This window comes from Mus pahari, chromosome 2, assembly GCF_900095145.1.
Source record: "Mus pahari chromosome 2, PAHARI_EIJ_v1.1, whole genome shotgun sequence".
NCBI lineage: Eukaryota > Metazoa > Chordata > Mammalia > Rodentia > Muridae > Mus > Mus pahari.
Window position 1 is genome coordinate 101,787,228 of NC_034591.1, and position 23,815 is coordinate 101,811,042.

The 23,815-nt window shown below is 38.4% G+C and overlaps 1 protein-coding gene across 1 annotated transcript in view; it reads right to left on the bottom strand.

The window, feature by feature from the left end:
• Positions 1-23,815, bottom strand: part of Exoc6b (exocyst complex component 6B) — a 425,980-nt gene that overhangs the window by 143,128 nt on the left and 259,037 nt on the right. Inside the window, exon 19 of the mRNA XM_021190223.1 lies at positions 5,694-5,835. Coding sequence (XP_021045882.1) covers positions 5,694-5,835 — 142 coding nt within the window. The remainder of the gene's footprint in view (positions 1-5,693; positions 5,836-23,815) is intronic.

Genomic DNA, 23,815 nt, shown 5'->3' on the forward strand with positions numbered 1-23,815 from the left:
CTCCTTGTACAAAGCTCAAGTCTAAGTGGATCAAAGACCTCCACATAAAACCAGAGACACTGAAATTGATAGAGGAGAAAGTGGGGAAAAACCTTGAAGATATGGGCACAGGGAAAAAATGTTTTTGATTTTTTAATCGTTAAATAATTTAGGAAGTTGAATACACAACAGAAAAATGGAAAATAAAATATATAGACATATAGATAAGGAAATGATCATTGTAAAAGAGAAAAACCAAATCACTTCAATAGTTTTACATCTATCCACTTGACTTTGTATGAGAACATACAGGAATTTTGTATTTCTAGGATACTGCTCAGGGAGGTTAAATAAGCTATTAGTTCAGACCCAAATCCCCTCCACTAGGAGTTAAAATAGCCTTTGGACTACTTTCAACTTCTTGGAATATCAAAGTTCCTTCTGGAAACACAAATCTAATCTATTTACCATCATCTCTGAAGTGTACTACATCTGCTCTCAGCCAGTGTCCAGCACAGTACTTTGCAGAGCTGGAGCTTCACATATATTCTGTTGAATAAATGGACAGGTAACTGAATTAACTTCTAATACCACATCTCAGATCTCAGTGCTGGAGACTGTGTTGTGGCTCTCCTGTTGGAGCACTGATAAGGAAAGCCGTTGAGCCTTGCTGGAAAAAGTGAGACAAAGTTTGGAGCTAAGACGAAAGGATAGACCATCCAGAGACTACCCTACCTGGGGATCCATCCCATATTCAGCCACCAAACGCAGACACTATTGCATATGCCAGCAAGATTTTACTGAAAGGACCCTGATACAGCTGTCTCGCGTGAGGCTATGCAGTGCCTGGAAAATACAGAGGTATATGCTCACAGTCATCTACTGGATGGAACACAGGGCCCCCAATGGAGGAGCTAGAGAAAGTACCCAAGGAGCTGAAGGGGTCTGCAACCCTATAGGTGGAACAACAATATGAACTGACCAGTACCTCCAGAGCTCGTGTCTCTAGCTGCATATGTAGCAGAAGATAGCCTAGTCGGCCATCATTGGGAAGAGAGACCCCTTGGTCTTGCAAACTTTATATGCCCCAGTATAGGGGAACGCCATGGCCAAGAAATGGGAGTGGGTGGGTAGGGGAGCAATGTTGGGGGAGAGTATAGGGGACTTTTGGGATAGCATTTGAAATGTAAATGAGGAAAATATCTAATAAAAAATTGGAAAAATAAGAGTCCTCGGTACATACTCACATTACATCATGTCCACATTTTCTTTCAGGACTTAGACACTTCCTGCAAGGACTCACAGACAAAAAGCAAAAACTATCTCACACATAAACCAGTGGGTAGGAAGATGTAAGTGCTAATTAACTTGTCACTGGGCTGCTTTTATACGCCTCTGTCTAACTATTTGAATTTTATGTATCAATTCTTTAAGATTTTTTATAGACCATTGAGCATCCAAAGTAAAAAATGAAGGGGGTGGTATAGGGAAAGGCACAGAATAGAATTTCTTTTTAACTGAAATAAATGTCCATGGAAAGTTTTCTTGACAGATAAATTACTGCCAGTCAGAAATGAAATGTTAAATCCTCAATCAGTGAAGCTCAGGGGCTCTTCAATACATAGAAGAGATTTTCATGATGGATGCTGGGTGTATTACTAGGGTGTCAGGCCATGCAATGGTTAGTCTCCAGGTAAATGCTGATACTAAGTTTCAGTAAAACTGTCTGGCCCTTCAATAGTGTCTTGGTTACTTTCCTATTGGTGTGATAAGACAATATAACCAGTGTAACTTATAGAAGAAAGGGACTTGGGACTTTCAGTTTCCAAAGGTTAACTAGAGTCCATCAACATGATGGCTAAAAACATGGCAGGCAGGCAGGCAGGCGTGGTGCTGGGCCAGTGGCTGACTGTTTATATCTTGATCCTCAATCACCAGCTAGGGAGGGCTAAATGGGAATGGCAAGGGGTTTTGAAACGTCTAAACTCACCCCGACACACTTCCACCAACAATGCCATACCTCCTAATCATTCCCAAACAGTTCCACCAAATGGGGACCAAGTATTCAACCATCAGCCTATGGCGATGATTCTCATTCAAACTCTCACAAGTAGTCAAGTTGAATGTTGATACTAGTTTTATTAGCAGAACAGTCAGGTCCTGCACCTTAATTAACTCTGAAGCTACTCCAATATGACATGGCCTTCCTGCCAAAATACTGGCTCTTGAGAACTGGAAACTCCTTGGACATAGTTAACACATCAGTGTGCTCCCACCCCTTAAGAGGATGATCTCTGCATTCTGACTCTTGATGGAGAATTGCCCCTTCACTGAGGAGTGGACTCACCTGAAGATCCCACAAAAAGTCGTTAATTCATCTAAATACAAACTACTTGAGGATAAGATTCTAAATGTGACATTTTTTTCACTCTGTACTATTCCTGCCAGTACATTTCTCTTCTTCTCAGTCTTATGCTCCCCTGTTTCTCCCCCCATTTGCTGTGCCTCTTAGCTCTATGGAAACACAATGACAGAGTCCATCAATCATTGCCTATCACTCATCATGCCTTCCCTCCCTGTGAAACTGACGGGAGTCTAACTTAAGCCTCTTCTCTCTTTTCCTCCTAACACAAAGAATACTCCCTCTTTCTTCAACTCAAGAAGATGGCTTTGTTCTTGGCTTCAGTAATCAATTATGATTAATATAGCCGGTGGGCATGCTTCTATACTTCTAGCAAATAACTGGTTAAGACATGAATTATGTGAATGAATTTTGGATAATTAGATAGAAAAACATCTACTAGGTACCTTCTAGGAAGAGCTTTTCACTACTGAGTATTAGCATACTTGCATGAAATCTTCAGAATTATACCTGTTTCTGAAATGTAAGAAAGTAAAGCAATGGTTTTACTTTTAAGAAACTGCACGATATATATGTACACACGTGCATATTCATGTGTAAGTGTAGTCACATGTGTACCATGGTGTATATGTGGAGGTCAAAGGACAATCTCAGGTGTCAGTTCTCACTTTCTAATTCTTTTTTGAGATGGGGTCTCCTGACAACTCCACATGCCAAAGTAACTGTTTCCCAGATTCTGAGGATTCTCCTTCTCTGACTTCAGTTTTGCTGTTGGAGATCTGGGATTACAGATCCATGGTGCTGTGCCTGGCTTTTACTGGGGTTGCCAGGGTTCAAATTGGGTCCTCATACTCTCATGGTAAGTACTTTATCCACTAAGCAATCCCTGAGTTTTCAAGACCCGTGGCCATGCCTCCTGGACTAGTCTGTGTGTTTTCAACTTAGCAACCCTGTGTAGGTGCCCTTTCTTTCATTGCTTTACAGAATGACTTGGAATCTGTCTGTCCTTAGTAAATTCTTATAGATCTTTATCTTTCTCTGAGGATGACCGTTCTTCAGGAACTGTCTCTTTTCTAGTTTCTCACTCCATTCTCTAGATGTCTGATTGTCTTGCTTATTTTTTAATAACATTGGAATGAGTGTTCTTCTGCCCATTAATCTATGGTGTATATAGTAGCAGACTCATATAAATATCTCTCCAAGATTTTTTAGAGATAATTTTTTTCATAATACAAATGATACATATATCTTTATTACAGAAAATGTTTAGGGAATCTAAAGCACATGAAGTAATTAAAGGCTTGAGAGATGGGGCTAGCTTAGTACTACAGCACTTGCCTAGCATAGGCAAGGCACTGGGTTCCAAATCACCACTTGAGGAAATATAACCAATAGTCAAGGATTTTAACCTTCATTTAAACAAAACAAAACAGTGATGGAAATCCAAGTCACTAGACAGAAAAAAAAAAACAGAGTAGATGCTGAAAATCACAAATATCTCACTGGACACTTGGTAATGTACTGTTGTGACTAAAACATCTGACTCAACCAATTTAAGGGAGATATAATTTATCTGAGGTTTCAGTTTCCACCCTGCCTACTGGGAAAAGCATGGTAGCATTCACAACAACAGAAGCATGTGCAGAGCCTCCTCAGTTCATAGGAGACCAGAATGCAGGACAATACAGAAGTCAACAGTCACCCTAAAATCTTTAAAGCCTGCCCCTAGTGATCTACAAGCATCAAGTTCAGTGTCTCAAAGGATAGCATCACCATCTGAGGAAGAATAAAACATGAGTTTATGGTGGACATTTCAGTACTAAAGTATGTGTTTATTGAAAGGAATTTCCCAAGTGGAGAAAAGAGCGACAATGAATAAACATAATAATTTGTGTATGTCCAGTTGTACCTACTGTTTCCAAAAAGCAGGAGAGAAGGCCTTCCACTCTCTAGCATGTTTGCCTCAACCCTTCAAAGGTATTTGCTTTGGAATTGTGCTTATTGCACTGAGAGAAAAGGCTGCTATAGACTGTATGAATGCTTAAGAGCACCCCTTGACTGTATATGACCAATTCCATGTGACTTACATGTAATTTTAATCTTTTAAAATTAAAACACCAAACAAGGAGAAATTTAAAATCTCAGGAATTCAGTAAATAATGATAAAGATGCAAAGCATTAAAAAACGTAACTCAGAACCAGAGGGAAAAATTAACCAAGGAATAATGCTGAAAAACATGTAGATATAGGAACTATTTGAATAGCAATTATTAAAATGTTCTATATGTCAAAGAAGATAAATAACCTGGTCAGTAAGGTCAATGACATTAGAAAAGAAACTTCTGCTGCTTCTTTGTAGACGGCATACTACACTCTAAACAGACAGGGTTTCTCTGTGTAGTCCTGGCTGTCCTGGAACTCACTCTATAGACCAGGCTGGCCTAGAACTCAGAAATCTGCCTCCCAAGTGCTGGAATTAAAGGTGTGCACTACCATGCCCGGCTCTAAATCTTATCCTTAGACCTCAGATAAAGGTATCTACCAATTTTCTTCAAGAAGCCTCTCTATACAGCAAATGGAGACCATTGCAGAAAACCATAGCTGGATATAATGATCAAAACAGATCATGGCAGCACAGCCAAAAGGGATACACCTATACTACTGTTTATACATCTATGCCTCAGGGAACATGGAGGAGAAGGACCAGAGGATAGCAAGAGGCAAAATACCAAGGGGTCTGCTGTGAAATTTTCTCCTAGAGAAAGCTAAATAAGAAAAACACAATAGTAATATCAAATGGCCACATTAGGAAGGAATGGGGAACAACTCATGGAATCACACTTCTATATAGTGAACTACAGGCCACAGCGATTGTTGGGAGAAGAATTAGCCTCTCCTAGGGGTGAGCTCCCTTATTGGTTGGTCAGTACAGTGTGGGAAGCTCTGAAATCATATAAATACCACCAACAAAAATATAGACACAGCAGATTGTATTTACACACACACATACACACACACACATTTATATATATACACAATAATTTAAAAAGAGGCTATCAACTTGTAAGTTGCAGGTGTCATAGAAGGGGTTGAATGGAAGGTAAATGGGAGGGGCTGGAGGAAGAAAAGGAAGGGGAAAGGAGATATAATTATATATCAATTAAAACATATTTTAAAACATCAATATAAAAATAAAAATAAAATGTCCTGCAAGATAAATTTCCCATCCAGATATTTTCTGATTCTATGAGGAACACTGATTCAACAGGCCTAAAAGTGTTCAGTGTTTCTTTCACATCAAAGACAATGCAAGTTTATAAAACAAGTAAGCAAAGAAGGTTCACAGACTTACGTTCACATTCTCTGACATCCAGGTTGAACTGCTGTAATGCTCCCAAAGTGAGCTGCCGTACTTCTGCTTCTAGCAAAAGTTGCATCAAGGATGTGGCTAAATGCTTGCAAGCTGACATACACGCTGTCTGGGCCACCTTTCCCTGAAATACAAACATGTAAACCACAAAGTTAATGGGTTAAAACCACATGCTACCTAAATCTACTTATTAATTTGTTTATTTTATGTATTTATGACAGAATCACACTATCCCAGGATGGCTTCAGACTTGCTATATAGCCAAGAATAGTCTTGATCTTACTGTCTCAACCTCCAAAATGTGGATGTTGTAGGTGGGTACTACCATGCCTAAGTTATGTGGTACTGGGGTCAACCTGAGGTCTTTGTGTACTCTAAGCAAGCACTGTACCTTGTGGACATCCCTAGATATGAAAGTTTCAATAACTTATTCTATTTTTCAATTAGGATTTCTTTAAGGTTCTCTATCATGATACTTGCACATCTTATAGCCTTGGAAGAATACATAGGTTAACAACAATTACATTAAATACTGGTTTAATCCTACCAGTCATGGTAATTAAAACAGTAAGCTATATTCACAAAACTCAACTATGGAGCTAAGAGGCATATTATTTTAAAATTAACAGTAGAGATGAAATATTCCAAAATGTTAAGTAAACTGAGAAAGAATATTAAGAGGAAACAAATATGAAAAAATCTTCCAAAAAGATCTTTATAAATTTTAGCAATAGTCTCTAGATACAAACCAGTACTTATTGCTCTATGACTTGTCAGTAAACTCAAAGCAAAAAAAAACCTCTAAAATGTCATTATAAAAGTGAATTTTGTTTTCTTACAAAACAATGAGATTTATAAATATATTCTAAACTAATTTAAATAATAGATTTTAAATTAATGTTTAACTATCTTTATAAAGCGTCCAAAGCACTTATATATTCACTAATACTAAAACCACAGTTTATGCTCCTGGATGGCATCATTAGTTACCATCCTACTTTGCACCAAAAGTGGCCATTATTAGTATTAGTTTATTCTTTTGTACACTATAAACTCTGTTCTGAGGGGCTGGGGTATGGCTGAGTGATAGACCACTTGTCTAATGGTGTTTGAGGCCTTGGGATCCATGTCCAGCACCACAATGAGAAAAAAGAAAAAGAAAAAAAAGAAGAAAGAAAAGAAATGTGGTTATGACAAGTGCAGGAGCAGAAACAACGGGCTTCCTCTGTATGCCAACCTTTGGCCATCCCTACACCATACTTCTTAATTATGGATCCAGTCAAAGCCTGTCATGGAATGTGATTCTATTGGACTATACATTTAAGTTCTCTCCTTAAACAGGAAGCTATCACCTCTTCTTTCTCACAGCATATGAATATGAAGGCTGGAATCATCTCTGATATAGAAGCATCTTAGGCCAAGGCTTAACTTAGGTTAAGCCTTTTGGTGTCTTTACTGAAGGTTTTGAGGAAAGCTGCGTCTGAAGACCTCGCCTCTTTGTGAATCCTGGTAACTGCTTATCTTCTACACATTGGTTGCTTTGTATCTGCTTATATTATCTTGTTTGCCTGATCTCATATATTCCAATTCACATGTGAAAAAATAGGCATAACTTCCCAGGAATCCCTGTGCTCACTTCTCACTCTATTGCTCAAGATGGCATCTTCAACATTAAACCACTTTCATGAACACAGCAGTCACTTTGTTCTAAGCTCCAGCCATGGTCTTCCTAGGCCAATAGCAGTGCCATTCTTCCAGGTTCTCCAGCAGGAGATTGTAGGGTTCTAATTATCTAATTTCTCTGGGATCACCACCCTGCACTCTTGGCTGTCTAACAGAAAGTATCCAGTCCAGAACACAAGGTCTAGACTGGTACTAATTACATCATCATGGCTAACAACTGGCAACTTTTTTTCTGTATTATATTTATGCTAAGTATATATTGATAACTATGAAGGGATAATCTTATTTTTATTCTAAAATTTCTAAAGTTTCTGTTGTCCTCCAGCTCTAGCACATCTATAAGAATTCTACTATCATTCTTACTATCCACTCAATGTGACTTTGTTCTTTACCAGGTTTTAAAACACAGGGATTCACGTAGACTAGGCTGACCTCAAACTAGCTATGAAGCTGAGGAGTGGTCTTGAACTCTTGATCTTCATGTCTCTATTGTCTAAATATTGGGATCAAAGGCATGTAATATACCACACTTTAGGTCATGCTAGAAATGAACCCAGGGCTTGGTGACCATTCTACCAACTGAGCTACATCACAACTCCATTAAGATTTCTTTTTCTCTACATTTAGCATCAGCAACTTCACTATTATTTACCTACAAAAACAGGTTTTTCAATGTACTACACGTGTCTCAAGGAGCTAGCAGAATCATCTGTACTACAGAGGAACTTTGTGTATCACCTTCCTTAAGTGATGCTTTTGTACTGCCATCTCTCTTTCCTGGAACAGAGAGTAGACAGTCCCATGCAGACTCAGTCAGTTGCATGTTGGGTTTTTTTCTTTGATGTACTCAATAGAAATCATAGTTGAAATCTTGATCTTCTTAAGGAATTGTGATATGTGATATGGTCCTCTTATGATGCTGGATAGCAGTGACAATGGCTATGCACAGACAGAGGCTATCAAGAGCCAACAGCATGCTATGCTGAACTGGGGTTCAATGTGTTGAATGAATTGTCAACTCCTGTTGATCACTTAGGCTAAGTTTGTTAGGAAGTTCTCATCAGGTGAATAAAACACATCTTAGACCTTTCAACTATTCTCTACAAATTTCCTTTTTCCTTAGTTAGTTAGTTTTTCCTTCTTATTAGCATTTTAGAAAATCTTGGTTTGTACATGTGCTCTGCAGGTGAGATGTTATACAGTCTCTAGATTAATTTCTCAGCCTCAACAGAGTTTGGAAATTTATTCTAGAAAGCAGCTAGATAGGTAGATTGTCTTAGTTATCTATGCTCATCCTGCCTTTAGTCTTAGGGCCTTGTTGTTAGTTTCTGTGCATGGCCCTGCTGGCATTTCAGCTAAACAGCATAGTGTTCACCAGCTCTCCAGGGACATAATCCTCTGTATATCTGTCTGTCAACTTCTGGAATATCTGTCAGTTCTCAGCCTCCAGCAGGGTTTTGCTTCCAAGTCCCCATACTGTCTATCTGCCTGTAAAGCTTAACAACTAGCCAATGACCAAGAGTAACTAAATGAAGGGTTTCTTGGACAGTTCTTCCTCTTTTTTCACTTCTTCAGTATTCTGCTTATTTAATCATAAACCTACTGATATCACAACAGTTTGTCTGAAGTACCTCGCTCACTAGGCAATGTTATGATTTCATATTTTCTCAAAAAATTTACAATATCTGTAATTAGATGATAAGTCTAACATCAGTGCTACACAGCCAGTACCTTAAAAGAATCTTTTTTTTTCTTTTAAAAATGTTCATTTTGTTTGTTTGTTTGTTTGTTTTTTTAAGACAGATTCTTACTCGGTAGCCCAAGCTGGCCTCAAACTTGTATCAACGTCTCTGCCTCAGCCTTCTGTGCATTAGGATTGTAGGCGCACAGCATTACACAGGGTCTAACCTGACAGCACTGTCTCACTACACAGCCCAGACTGGCCTCCAAACTAATCAGCCTCCTACTTCAGTCTCCTGCTTGTTGGCATTACAGCATGTAGCACCACATTTGGTGCAGAATCTTTTAAATTTATCAGTTTAATCAAATCAGAGGTGGGAGTCAGCTGTGTAGGTGTCCTTTAAAGAAAGCATTCCCAGCTAAGACTTTCCTGGTTCTGAGTCTAAAACACTCAGTACTTTCCATCACCACTTGGCAAACATTTATACTTTCATAAAAATTCTATGTGCCTTTTGAACTAAAATTGACAGTAAAAGATGAAGAGTGAACCACTAATGAGTGCATATATATAAACATGCCCTAGAACACTGGCTTTTGCCATCCTCTCCATTTTACCATGTGCAAACAAGAGTATTTTAATGGTTGGGTTAAAAAAAAAATCAATGCTACTTCCAGCACAGTTCCTCACTTGCACTAAATGCTCAGCAAGTACAATACATTTATAATTAATATTCCTGTGGTGCTAAATATAGCACTAGTTATATGTGCTTAAAATGTTTTATGGATTTAAAATATTTTATTGCTCATGCCTTCTACAGAAATTTCTACTTTTAAACCAAGTAATTCTGTCTGTGGGGGAAACAGTGAGAGAGCACTTCCTTCTGAAGCAAATCAAGGGAAGCAAGCAATTAAATGCTAAATTGAGCAGAGTAAACTCTAAGCCCTATCTGATCTTAGAAGAAAGGGCTACAAGGCTAAAATAGTTACAGAAGCTTCACAGGAGCGGTGGGGACTGCTGAGCAAGCCTAAGCACATTCCCAGCACAGCAAATGGTCATTGTCTGAACTGACTCACAAGTCAAAATGAAAGCACCACACAGTAGTCTACAAAGAACAACAATTCCTGCACTCTGGGCTCCCACAGAACAAGTCCTCCCAGCAAAACACAAAAACTTCCTTTCTCTCTCCATAACCCCTGTTCAGGTTACAGGTCATTTTCATTCAGCCTGCCCATTAACACAGAAATGTTTTTGAAGGTATTCAGTCTCTGTCCAGACGGCAACCTAGATGTCAACAAATCAGACTCAAATATTAATGAGCAAAAGGTCATGATGAGGTAATCTCCAAGGTTCTACTGGTTCCTGTTCTCTGACCCTATCCAATTCCCCCTGCCCTTTCTCCATGCCTTTTTCTCCATACATTTACAATCATGAGCTCATTTTCAAGACACACCCTCTGGACTGTAATTTCACTTAAAAGTGTGTTTTAAGTGGAGGACTCCCAGATGCCAGATAGCAACTCAAGGGTGACCAGCAGATACAAGAGTTCCAAATAAAAGAGAAATCCTCTAAAACCCAAATCTGAGTTGGAAATTTGATTTTTAACTACTAGAACATGGGAAAAGGGAGGAAAAAGGAAACCCCTCGTTCAAACTTTCCAATAAGCTATTTAATAAAGTGACAAAACAGAGCATATTAAAATATTAACCAAAGCTTGCAGGAAAACCTGTATAATCCCAATTGTTTATTCAAGACCTTTACAAACCTCATAAAAAATTAAGTGGGTTTGGAAAAAACACACTACAGCCATAGGAGAAAGTTTACAAAATACAATGGTGCCGACGCCTGCCTGTCTGCCAGCCAGTCCCTTTAATTCCAATGCAGACTTATTACTCAGTTCCTAACTGTCAGTCCCTAAGTAAGAGTACTGTCCCTCCCAAACACCTCATTAGTCGCCTGCCTTCTTGCTTTCTTGAGCTAATGCATCCTGTAGGTGTTTTGCTTCTTATTCTCTGCCAATAACAAATGCTTCATTTCAGAATTCCTAAAACTTTGAGAAGACTCTCACAGGAAACTCATTTAAAAATCCTTATGTGAATTTAACCAGATTTTTAATTAATTTCACCATGGGAGAAAAGTACATGAACAGCATGTCCATTTATGAGAATCAGTAGTAAAATAAGACAGGCCTGAAGAGAAGCTAGACTTTGTCTGGTTCACATCAACCTTGGATCAAATCTTGGCCATTCACTCATGTAACCTTAATAGCATTAGTTAATCTTGGTTAGACACAGCTTCCTCACAAGTAAACAGGGACAACAATGCCAGTCTTGACTGTGTATATGAATGAAAATGGAATCCAGAGCTGTTCAGCCCACAACAGGAGGAGGGGGTAGCAACTTTGTTACAAGACACTCTTACAACTTAAATAATAATCACCCACAGTTTAAGGAAAATTTAAAGTGAAATTGCTTGAGCTTCCCAGGCAGAATTAAATAATCCACACCTCATTAAAACATAGGTATAGAAAAATACAACATAAAATGTTAGCATGAAGTCAGCTCATCATAACCTTCTGGTACTAAGAAATTCATTCTTGAGTTCATTAGATTATAGGAAACAGAAATGCAAAAATCACTGTTTGGGCAGAAAAATATTCATAAGTCATTTATATCTCAAATAAGCATGCATATTCCCTGCACTCCTCTCATTTTCCCTTCTGAATAGCTTGAGGAGGAAGCTATAAAGGGGGCTCCTTTGGGCCTGGTACAAAGGCTTCAGAACATGTCAAAAGTTAGAGAGTAGAAAACCAAAAAGACTGCCTTGTTCACTAGGAATTTGATACCACACAACTAGGTAAAGTGTAATGAAACCAATAGCCAGTGAAATCAACACTAACCAGCCATCTATCTCACTAATAGTCCTTTCAAAACAACTATCCTCCAGTACTTCCAAAAGCATAGACCCAGAAAAGGACAAAAAGCTTCAAAATGAAGACCAATGAAACCAGAGACAAAGCCAGAAGCTCAATGGAAGAAAATTTGCCCAGAATTCTGAATATGGAACAAGAGACATGCTTCAAAGGCACTCTACTATTCATACACAGTTCTGGATGATCCCAATAACCAGAAGCATGGCAGGTCTATATACTTCACTGTTTCTCCTCTTTCATCATAGGATTGTTTCCTTTATTCCCATCTACTAGGCTTCTTCCTTATCTAAGCATGCTGAATTGAAAGGTGAAGGGCAAATCAAGCTGAGCATCACTGCCAAGATATTCTACCTGGAATAAGTCAGTGAAGATCTTACACATCTGTGGCCAGGGAAGGGAGTGTGCTGGATGACCTTGACCGCCAACCTGACCAAATGCAGAAGTGCCCAGGAGGTTAACAGCAATGCTCTTGGTCTGTCTATCATTGCATTTATGGAGAAGGGAAACTAAAAGGTGACTTCCCCAGAATTTGAGTTGCACATCCTATACAGATACAGGCGTACACACAGCCAAATAGTGGACAGAATTCAAATGGAAGAATAAGAGAATTGTAGGTCCAGAAAAGGATAGAAACTTCATAGGCAGACCAACAGATTCAACTAACCTGGACCCTTGAAGCTCTCAGAGCCTGAACCACCAGCCAAAGAACATAGGGTCCATCCCATAATCAGCCACCAAATGCAGACACTATTGCATATGCCAGCAAGATTTTGCTGAAAGGACCCTGATATAGCTATGTCTTGTGAGGCTATGCCAGTGCCTGGCAAATATAGAAGTGGATTCCCACAGTCATCTATAGAACACAGAGCCCCCAATGGAGGAGCTAGAGAAATTACCCAAGGAGCTGAAGGGTCTGCAACCCTATAGGTGGAACAACAATATGAACTAATCAGTACCCCCAGAGCTCGTGTCTCTAGCTGCATATATAGCAGAAGATGGCCTAGTCGGCCATCATTGGGAAGAGAGACCCCTTGGTCTTGCAAACTTTATATGCCCCAGTACAGGAGAATGCCAGGGCCAAGAAGTGGGAGTGGGTGGGTAGGGGAGCAGAGCGGGGGAGGGTTTAGGGGACATTTGTGATAGCATTTGAAATGTAAATGAAGAAAATATCTAATAAAATAATTTAAAAAAAAAAAGAAGAAGAACATACACGGGGTGGACCTAGGCCTTCCCACACATACGTAGCAGATGTGCGGCTTGACTTTCATGTGGGTCCTGAACAACTGGAGCTGAGGCTGTCCCAAAAGCTGTTGTCTGTCTATGGCCTATGTTCTACTTGATGGGCTGCCTTGTCTGGCCTTGGTTAGAGAGGAAGCAGCAGGGGGTGGTGGATGGCGGATGCCCAGTGAAGAAGGAGAGAAGAGGAGAAGAGGGGAGGACTGTGGGAGGCAGTGAACAAGAGGGGGATAAGTTTACCAACTGCCTAAACCAAATGTAGATGCTAGTAACTATTGAGGAGATAACAGTGTTCTTGATCTAAAATACGAGAACAACACAGGTAATGTAAATGTGAATAGAAATGGAAAATAAACATTTCCATTAAAACAAATAATACTTTTGATACTTAGATAAAACTAAGTAGCTAAATGTATCTTGTTGAAATACCCTTGACCAAAGATGAAGGCAAATCATAAAGCTAAGTGGTAGAACTAGCACATAAAATACTGGGTAATAATATAAGGGAAGAAAGAGAATTGTCATATATTAATAAGAAATATCTTCACACCTAACACATGAGTATCACTTCCTATAAGCATTCTAAAATATAAAACTCCCAGCTCCCAAGACCTTCAAATGAAACAACAGTCCAGTAAATCATGCTTGAAAACACAAGAAGGAATAGACAGCAACAGACCACCATTACAGAATACACTAGGACTGACACATCAAGCATAATGGTGAGTGGGATGGAAAAATACGGAAGTGAGGTAAATACACTGATATCCCCCAGATGGTGCATGACGGTTAGTTAGGATAAACACCCTAGAAATGGCAATGGCAATGTTGTGAAGCCCAAAGGACTCTCTAACATTAGCATTTCTCCCTTTTAATTAATTAAGCAATGGGTTTCATTATAACATCTTCATACTTCTTTTTCATTGTACTTGAATCAGATATGTATCCATCCCTCTCAACATAAGCAGGTGAACAAGAAGGTATCCATAGAACTAAACATGAACCTAACAATTTTGACATACCAAATAAAACAAGGTTTTTATGTAATCATAGATAAGAACAAAGTTAAAACTGTAAATTTAGAAAAATTATAGAAAAAAAGCTTTACCTGTTGTTATAAGTAGTAAGGAAATATTTTTTATAGCATAGATATCCTAATGATTAAATTTAAAATTGATATGCTAAACCTAACAGAAAGCCTTCTGTTAATAATGGTCTAGCTAAGAAAAATAAAAATAGGGATAAAGAATCTAGACTAAGTAAGAATATACCATTAATCTTATAACTCAGCAACAATGACAAACAAAAACCAAAAACCAAAACCAATCCAAAACAAAGACCAAATACCAAAAATATAATACACTTTAAAGTGAGGGGCATATGACAGAAGACTATAATCAACTGTGGAGAACTCAGTAATGCTCATCACAATCAAGTGTTGGGGAGATTAAAAGAAAACACTCAGGAAATACCAATGTATATTCGTGAAATATGCCTTAGACTAAATTAGATACACACGCACAGTCACACACAGATAGAGACATAGACACAGGCAGATAGACAGACAGGCAAAAATAAATGCTGGCAAGAACTATCTAGAGTTACTTCTTTTATAGTGTTGGGGGATATTTAAGACTACAACACCTTTCAGAAAAATCTGTCAATTTCTGAAAGTTGAACACATTTATTTTCGACACAGAATAAAAATGAAAATAAATGGAACCCAGATGTTAGTTTTAAGATCACATAGAAAACTATACACCATGACCCCCCAAATTTAATGGAATAATGAATCTAAAACAAGTAATGTGGTGGGTGCCCATAATCCCGGCACCTGGGTTTATACACAGAGTTCCAGGCCAACATAGGATATATATGACTCTGCCTCAAAATTAAGTAACTAAAGATAGCAAATGAGGAAAATAATTTTAAAGTATACTAATATACCCAAAATGTATTTTGTTAAAGATTCACATCTATATGGACATATATATAAAAGACCAAAACCAAAGAAACGCAATAGGATAGCTGTGTGTGGCACACTTGTAATCCCAGAACTGGGGAGGTCTAGGCAAGAGGATCAGGAGGTCAAGTTAAATCTCAGCCACCCTGTAAGATACAGGCCTGGATTACATGAGACTCAAAAAAACAAACAATAAATAAGTCAACAGGGGCAGACAAGGTGGCCCACGCTCGCTATGAGGCCACAGCGAGGCACACAACATTTCCAGAAGTCACTCTTCTGAATTCCAGCAGTCATGGGACAAATGCAGCCAGTAGGCCAGACTCACAGTTCCTACAGATAATGCATTATTAATAAAGAAATATTAGTAAAAAACTGAAACTGCACCTATTTTCCATGTGTTGAGGAACTTTACACTGAACACAATTTCTTAAGCTATGGTCACACTGTATGTATGGCACTGCACTATGCTAAGAAATTCTGTTCCAGCCTATGTGGCTTATACAGCAGCTATGCAAAGTTATATGCAAATAGGAAAGCACTTATGGTCAGGTGCTTGAGCATCCATCCAGACTCTCATGGCTATTAGGAGAAAAGGAGCTGGAACCAGTCTCCCGTGAATATGTAAGGTTGGTGGTACGTCATGAAACACAGAGTTCTCAATTTCATTTCCAGAGAGAGGTCACAAGATTCCTGATGGGATGTTTCTAAAATCTCGTTTTCCTTGTTTGTAATCACCTAAGATCATAAAATAAGGCTGTCCACCTTATCATAATGCTTATACGACACCAGTACTTCAACGTGCTTTTGTGTTTACAGTTAAGATGGTATCAAGTCGGGACCATTTTAGCACAAGCAAGCTGTCACATATATAGAAATTTCTGTGTAACTGTAATGAAGTTAAAGTCAAATTAGTGTACCACACAGTATAAAGACAATCCTCAAAGAAGGCTACATATAAAGAAAATCACACCACCATCATGAAATTCAGTATAAGGTCCATGCTAGATACAGCAATTTAGTTAGCAAAACAATCATACTGAAACTATTACGCCAATGTTGTTTATTTCAATTTTATTGGCTATAAATGTTTACATTTCTTATAGTTTTATAATTATATGAGTATATACTTACTATATATATATATATATTATATTATTCTATAAAATATATTTTTATAATATGCCTACTTCATATTTATACATATATGGGTAATACCACTTAAAATACAAAGTTTAATTGAAATTCTATCTTGGGACATGTGGCACACTGAGCTGATGTAAAACACAGAAATTATGAATTAGGTACATTATTTTAAATACATACATCCACACACAAACATAATAAAAACAAGTTCAAAAGAAAGGCACTCTTTGGTTGGTAGAAATGAGCAAGAAACTAAAAGCCACAGAAATCGCAGCCTAAGTTGCCTTGTGTCAGCTCTAGAAGGGCATGCTGTCAGAACTGTCTAACAGCTGTATAGCAAATTTTTACGCTAATCCAGTTCCAGGGCCTAGATAATAAGGAGCCTGACAAGCTGTGTTTTGATTGAATGGTGATCAGGACACAGATGACATGGAGCTTTGTCTCCTACATACAGCTGGTGGTAGTGGAAAGTTGGCTCACTGAGAGGAAATTGATTGCAAGTATGGATTTGATGTTGGAATTCATGATGGCTATACAGTACACGAATCCCTAAGCTACACTCTGAATACAGACTGGTCTTAGACCTGTGAGACACCCGAGACAGAACCAACACTGAATGTAAAGTATCTATGAGGATGCTTTATCTGAGAATCACGAGTTTACATCGTGTGTGAGGGTGTGAGGTTGCTCCTATTAAAGATCAGCAAAAAATCGAAAATTAAATCTGGTTAAATAAACAACTGCTCAGGAGGAGGAAAATCTTTGCAAAGAAAATAAGGAGTACAGAAACCTGAGATTTAAAAAAAAAATTTTTTTTAAAGGGACAATAAATACATGTTTATATGGTAACACAAAAGGTTCATACATCATAGTGAAATAATAAACCACTGCAAGGAAGACAGAGGCTTCCAGGAAGATATTGTGGCTGATACTGAACATAAATGGTGACAGCATTGGGATGCTGGTTCAAGCTACCCTAAGGCCGAGGCAGGAAGACCAGTATAGGTTTGAGAAAAGTCTGGGCTACAAAGTAAACTCCAGGCTGTCCTGGGCTTCTGAGTGACCACTTACATTAAAAACAAAAGAAACAAACAAAAACCCAAATAAAACAATAAAGAAAGTAAAGCATTCCAGTGGGTCAGATATAATAGAGTGGGCTAAGAGGGAGAGAGCGCTGGGAAATTATCTAGAATATGAGAAAGAAATATAAAAATATAAAAGTAACAAGAAAGAAAAACATTGTCTATATTAGTATAACCAGTAAAACTAACAAGGAACATAAAATGGCTGGAGAAAATAAAATAGCATCCTAAAGAAACTAAAGGAAACTGAGTCAGAGTTCAGAACTCTCTGCTAAGAAGTGAGACAGATGTAACAAACATTTGCAAACAAAGATGGTTCACACAGCTGTGGGAACAGTGTTCTAGGTAACAAGCGTGCCTGACATAGCTTCTGAATTCACTCTGGCTGTTGGATAGCCCTTGGGTAGCAGCCTTGGAATACCACACATGAGTGATCTTGTCACTTTCACAAAGAAGACAGCCACGGCTTGACACAGACACCTGTGACAATGAATCACAGCACACAATCCTCCTGTCACAGAGAAGCTAAGACAGCTTTCAAGTGAAAGACAATTATAAGGTTAGACTTTAAGGTTTTCTTGTTAGTTTTCCTTCTATAGTAAATTAAGCAAAACTTCTTCCAAATAACACAGAATTCATTTTATGGACAATTTCTCCCAAATATTCTCATTGATTTAGTTTCTAGTAACTTCTATGCCAGAGAATTTTCCTCTGTAATTCTTCTGTGCTTCACTTCACACTGTTCAATAGGAGCACACACCTGAGAAGCTCAGAGGAAGACTGTTTTAGACCAGCAGTGACCTCCTGAGTGCTGGGCTTACAAGCATGTGCCACTACTTGCAGCTCTTACAGCACAACACGGGCAGCCCCTATGCACCTAAGTCTGGGCGTCTGACTTTGCAAGCCCCATCAGTGTTCCAGAAGCTGTACTTAGAAAGCTGTTAGATAATCTAATTTTTATTTACCTTGATCTAAGATGCCTTAGCTTCCTAAAAGACATTCAGTCTTGATTGAACTGGAACTTAGTTAATTTAAGTTCTCCAGTACTTTTTTTAAATAAAGAAACTACTGATTTTAATTACCACTCAACATTTTCATTTCTTCTTTTCTGAACACATTGAGATCAATAAAAATGTTGTAAGTAGTAAATAATTAATCAAAGTCATATGTAAAATAGAATATATTATTCTTCATATTTTAGTTTTAATTCATAAGATAAAGGGAGTTCCACCCCCAACTAGCCTTTTTAGAAGTCAGCTATTTCCTGCGATCCACTGGGATCGCTGCCCTGACGTGAAGAGAACGCAAAGGCTCTGCATGGAGTATTCTACAAATTATTTTCTACAATTCCTTACCAACAGTACAGAGCTAAGGAGAAGAAAACAAAGCAGGGAGTGAGTCAGCTACATGATGCTTTCCAAAAACACTCTTTACAAATAACCAGTGGCTCTTCTCATGGGTATGAATACACTGCATAATTGTCCAATTAATGAGATCCATAAAAAAAAGATTGTAACTATTTACTCACAACCAGACAGGAATTAGTATCAAGTCTGAGTGTTTGACTCCAGGTAGCTAAAGAGACAAGACAACAAAGAGCCCTGCCATCTCTACAGAGTGTGGACAGAGCCACTCTATGCAAATATATTAATATGCTGAGGAAGTAGCCTTTCAGAAGATAGACACACTCAGTTTCAACCAAACATTAGAAAGCAATGGCCCTCGAGAGCTTTGCCCAGTCTTTTGTGTGTATGTGTGCCAACTTCTCGGGGACCAAAGTGCAATTTCAGTCAGCTTGACAGACTGATGATACACCCTAGGCATACAGCTTGCAACTGTGCTCACACTCATCCAAGTTCAGGGTGCTTTGATGGCAGATCATCAGGGCAAGACAACGACTAGATTGCAGTGTAACTCACATGACATTTCGTTTCTGTTCTTTTAACTGACTTAAAAGAATGTGCATTACCACAGCTAATTATTCTTCTGTTACAAATAGGATAAAAATATGTGTGAGAAAAGATATGACCATGCTGTGTTTTAATATCATTCTCTTTTAAATTTTTTATGTTATGACAATCACAAGAAATCCTTAAAACTCTGGAACACATCTGAAATTTCCAATCAGAAAAAAATAACAATACGTGAAGATCTACATTGAACGAAACAAACAAGCAAACAGAAAGGGGTCAAATCTCCCAAATATAACTTGAGTTCTGAAATTAAAGGTCAGACTTTCACAAAGGAAATGTCCTGAATTTACAATCTAAAAAATGTGCCCATTGTAAGTTAGATACTAGTAGCTAGAGAAAAAGGGTGACAAAGGCAGAGTAAGGTCTTGTTAGTTTGAAACAAAAATAAAACCCAGAAACTTAAGTTTGAACATCATCCTGAAACTTAAAACACTCATCAGCATAGTAATATGAAATATCTGGAAGCTACTGTATGAACTTTTTGACTGCAATCAGAAATATGCACCACAACTATGTCCAGAAAATGAGAAGCAGAATTAAGACCTAAACTCCCTAGATTTAACCTTGTCAGTGCAAATGCTAGTAGACTAGGACACTGGCAAAGCACTGTATTCTCTAATACAAAAAATAGCAAAAATGGAAACCAAACTGGCTTAGAGTTTATTACAAAGCAATTAAGATGTTAGTGTGTATTGCTAATATGGTATGTATGCAACTGTGTCCAGTCATTGAACTCTTGCTTTGCATCTTCCATGAGTGAGGCCCAGGTTCTGAAGATACTCTGGAAACTCATCTCTATAGATTCTAGACTTCACAGAATTTAAGCTGTGATGACTCAGCAGGCACACTGAGTGACAAACAGTCCCAAGCCTGTGTGACAGAGTGCAAAACACTTGCTTCATGCATAACACATCGGCCCCCACTCATGTTTGAAGGAGGAATGTGATATGGAGAATGGTGCCTTCATAGCAGAGAAAAGACAAAGGACAGAGCAGTGCAATGCTGTCAGGGTTCAGGGGGCCACTCTGCTTTTTGCCCTACTGCTGGGATTCTGATGGCCCCTCCTCCTCACTGAGCTTTTGCCCTGGCTCTTAGCATTCTGATGCCCTATTCTCTGGGCTCTTGCCCTTACCAAATTCTGTTCTTCCCTCCCTGCGCCCTGATAAGCTGCTGAGATCTTCTGGACTCAGCTTCACTATTTGCTCTGCGGCTCACTGGGCTATCCATTTCCAAAAGGTAAACTAGTGCGCAAAGACGTTTGTCTGAGCTCTCTCTTTTCTGGACCTACGTAACTTACCAAACACTACCACTCTAGTGGGCACCACTCAATCTGCCTTCCAAGGACACTTGGATAGTCTTGTTCTACACATATGTGATGTTAACCTGGGGTCTGAATTTCCATGTGAAGTGGGTTGACTAGGAATGGCTTCCAGAGGCTCAGATCATTAGAATGTGGCACCACTTGAGTGCGATTAGGAGGTGTGTTCTTGTTGGGAGTAGGTATGGCCTTCTGGGAGGAAGTGTATCACGGGAGTGGAGTTTGGGGTTTCAGAAGCCCAAGACAATATATAGAAACAGCCCATGATGAATAGGCTAGAACTACACCTACCCTTGAGTCTCACATAGGGCTCAACGGCTGTTCTGAGCTCTTCACATCTTTTTCAAAGTATGTTTCAAGAATGTGATCAATTCAGTCTGCCATTGTTTCTAGAGTGCACAAATTTTAATTTTTATATACATTTCAGATGCTTTCAAAGAAAATTTATGAAACTAAAGAGTATCCAATAATAGACCTTATGAATTTGTAATACTAATATTTAAATTTTATGATGAATTAAGACTTTTTAAATGTAATAAACTGATATAATTCCTTTGAGGCATTGACAAACAAGTTATATTTATCATCTTTTTGGGTTCTTCATAAGACAGCAAATTTCTAATATTTTCTAAAACTGACTTATGGAAGTCACATATCCTAATATTTGCATTTGATGGTTAGATAGATTCTGTACATTTCTATGAATGGGCATAAATAATTTTGCATGGATTGTCCCTATCTTTATGCAAAGGGTAAAAGCAAATAAAGGACACAGATAAGAGATGACTCCTTTTTATTATATCTGTGTGTGGAAGAGTGCACACACCACAGCACACATATGTAGGTTAGAAAACAAGTCTCAATAAAGGGTACTCTCCTTTGACCTTCCCGTGGGTTCTGGGTAGCAAATTAACATTTCTTAGATTGCAAGGTCATTTCTCTAGCCTCAAAAACATTTCTAGTTGAAAATAATTTTAAGATTGTTAGGTTAGTTTCTCATGTAAAAAGCAAGTCACATGAGAAATAAATGAAGTGAAAGAGACATATAATGTTTCATATAGAAGCAGGTCATCTGTCTCAGTTACTCAGTTACTTTTCTATAGCTATGAGTTCCAGGCCAGCCTGGTCTACAGAGTGAGTTCCAGGACAGCCAGGGCTACACAGAGAAACCCTGTCTTGAAAAACCAAAAAAAAAAAAAAAAAAAAAAAAAGACATGTCTAACTTTTCTACAGCTATGACAAAAATACTATGATAAGAGGCAACTTATAAAAGAAAACAATTAATTTGGCTTATACTTTTAGTGGGCTAGAGGCCATGAAGGCAGAGCAAAAACATGGGAAGCAGAGGAGCTGCCAATTCTTTTTTGGATTAGCAAGCAGAGGACAGGACAGAGAGAACACTGGAAATGGCTAGTATCCTTCAAAACCTCAAATCCTCACCCTTCCAAAGCAATCCCCACCAACTGCAGATCAGGAACATAGTCACATCTGTCTATGGGAGCCATTCTCATTACACCACCACAAAATGGTCGGGTATAATTTTAAGTAAGTATATTTAAATATACTCATTAGCAAAAAAATAAAAAGCTCATCTTTCTGTGTATACTCTCAGTCACCTCAATGAGCAGCTCTCATAACCACCGCTTAAGGGGATTTCAGTGCTACCAGTTGTTCTGTATTTGATGTCTTCAATTATAAATATACAGGAAAGAAAGAATTATAACAGAATTTTTTTCTCAACAGGACATACATGTACCTGGACAGATCTATTCTCTGATGAGAAGAGGCTGGGATGCACCTGAACACCAGTGTTCATAGTCACATGCTTCAAAAATATTACTGTCTTTTTGAGCAAATGAATTAAAGAGTGAGAGGGATCACTTCCCAACTCAGAAAAACAGGGTCAAGGTGAGTCATAAGATAGCAGAAGACATAAACTACTCAAAGATGTATTGGCTTCTATTTGGAACAGTGGTGATTTGCTATTAAACGAAAAATCAAGAACTATAAGCACTAATAAGAGAGACTCGTGGGATTAGACAAGAAGACACAGTTCCTCCTGATTTTCTAGTTAGTATCAGCAATCAAGTGTATTAGGTCTGGTAATTTTTCTGCAACATAACAGAGTAAGACTTTTCAGACACTGGCAGTAAAAAAAGGTCTTCATCCACCAAAAAGACAAAAGTCTGTGCACTAAGTATTGCTATAATGAATCATGTTGTGTATGGCCATTTGACGTACACCCTGCACCACATCGAGGAGCTAGGTTTTACTAAAAGGTAAATGAGAAGACTATGAGCCAAGGAGAAAGATCCTCATGGGACACTCACTGCTAAAGGAAAGAGAAACCCTAAAAAGAACAAAAATGCATAATGAAATGACACCCCAGGAGCTGATACTTCATCTGCCGGGTGTAATGTATTGTAATAACAGTTCCTTTAACAATGTCAAGTAACTGATATCTTAAATATTCTATAGAACACTCTGAAATTTTATGATTGCATTTTATAGTGGTAGGGATCAAATCCACAGCCTCAAATATGCTTGCTAGGCACTTTACCACTGAATTACACTCACAGGCCAAATCTTCGTTTTAATGACATCTATTATTATCTTAGGGTTTTACTGCTGTGAACAGACCAAGTCCACTCTCATAAGGATAATATTTAACAGGGGTGGTTTATATGTTCAGAAATTCAGTCCACTGTCATCAAGGCAGAAACATGGCAATGTCCAGACAGGCATGGTGGAGGAGCAGCTGAGAGTTCTACATCTTCATCTGAAGGCCAAGAGGAGAAGACTGGCTTTCAGGAAACTAGGAAGAGGGTCTTAAAGCTAACACCCACAATGACAAATTTCCTCCAACAAGGCCACACCTCATAATAGTGTCACTCCTGGGTCAAGCATTTTCAAACCACCACAATTATTTTATTTAGTGGTATGTATGTATGTATGTCAGGTAATAACAAATTGCTACTAGATGATAGGAAGCATTATCACTTGGCTCATTGTCTGAAATTCATGATCAATTGTTCTATAGTTATTTCTCTCTCTCTCTCTCTCTCTCTCTCTCTCTCTCTCTCTCTCTCTCTC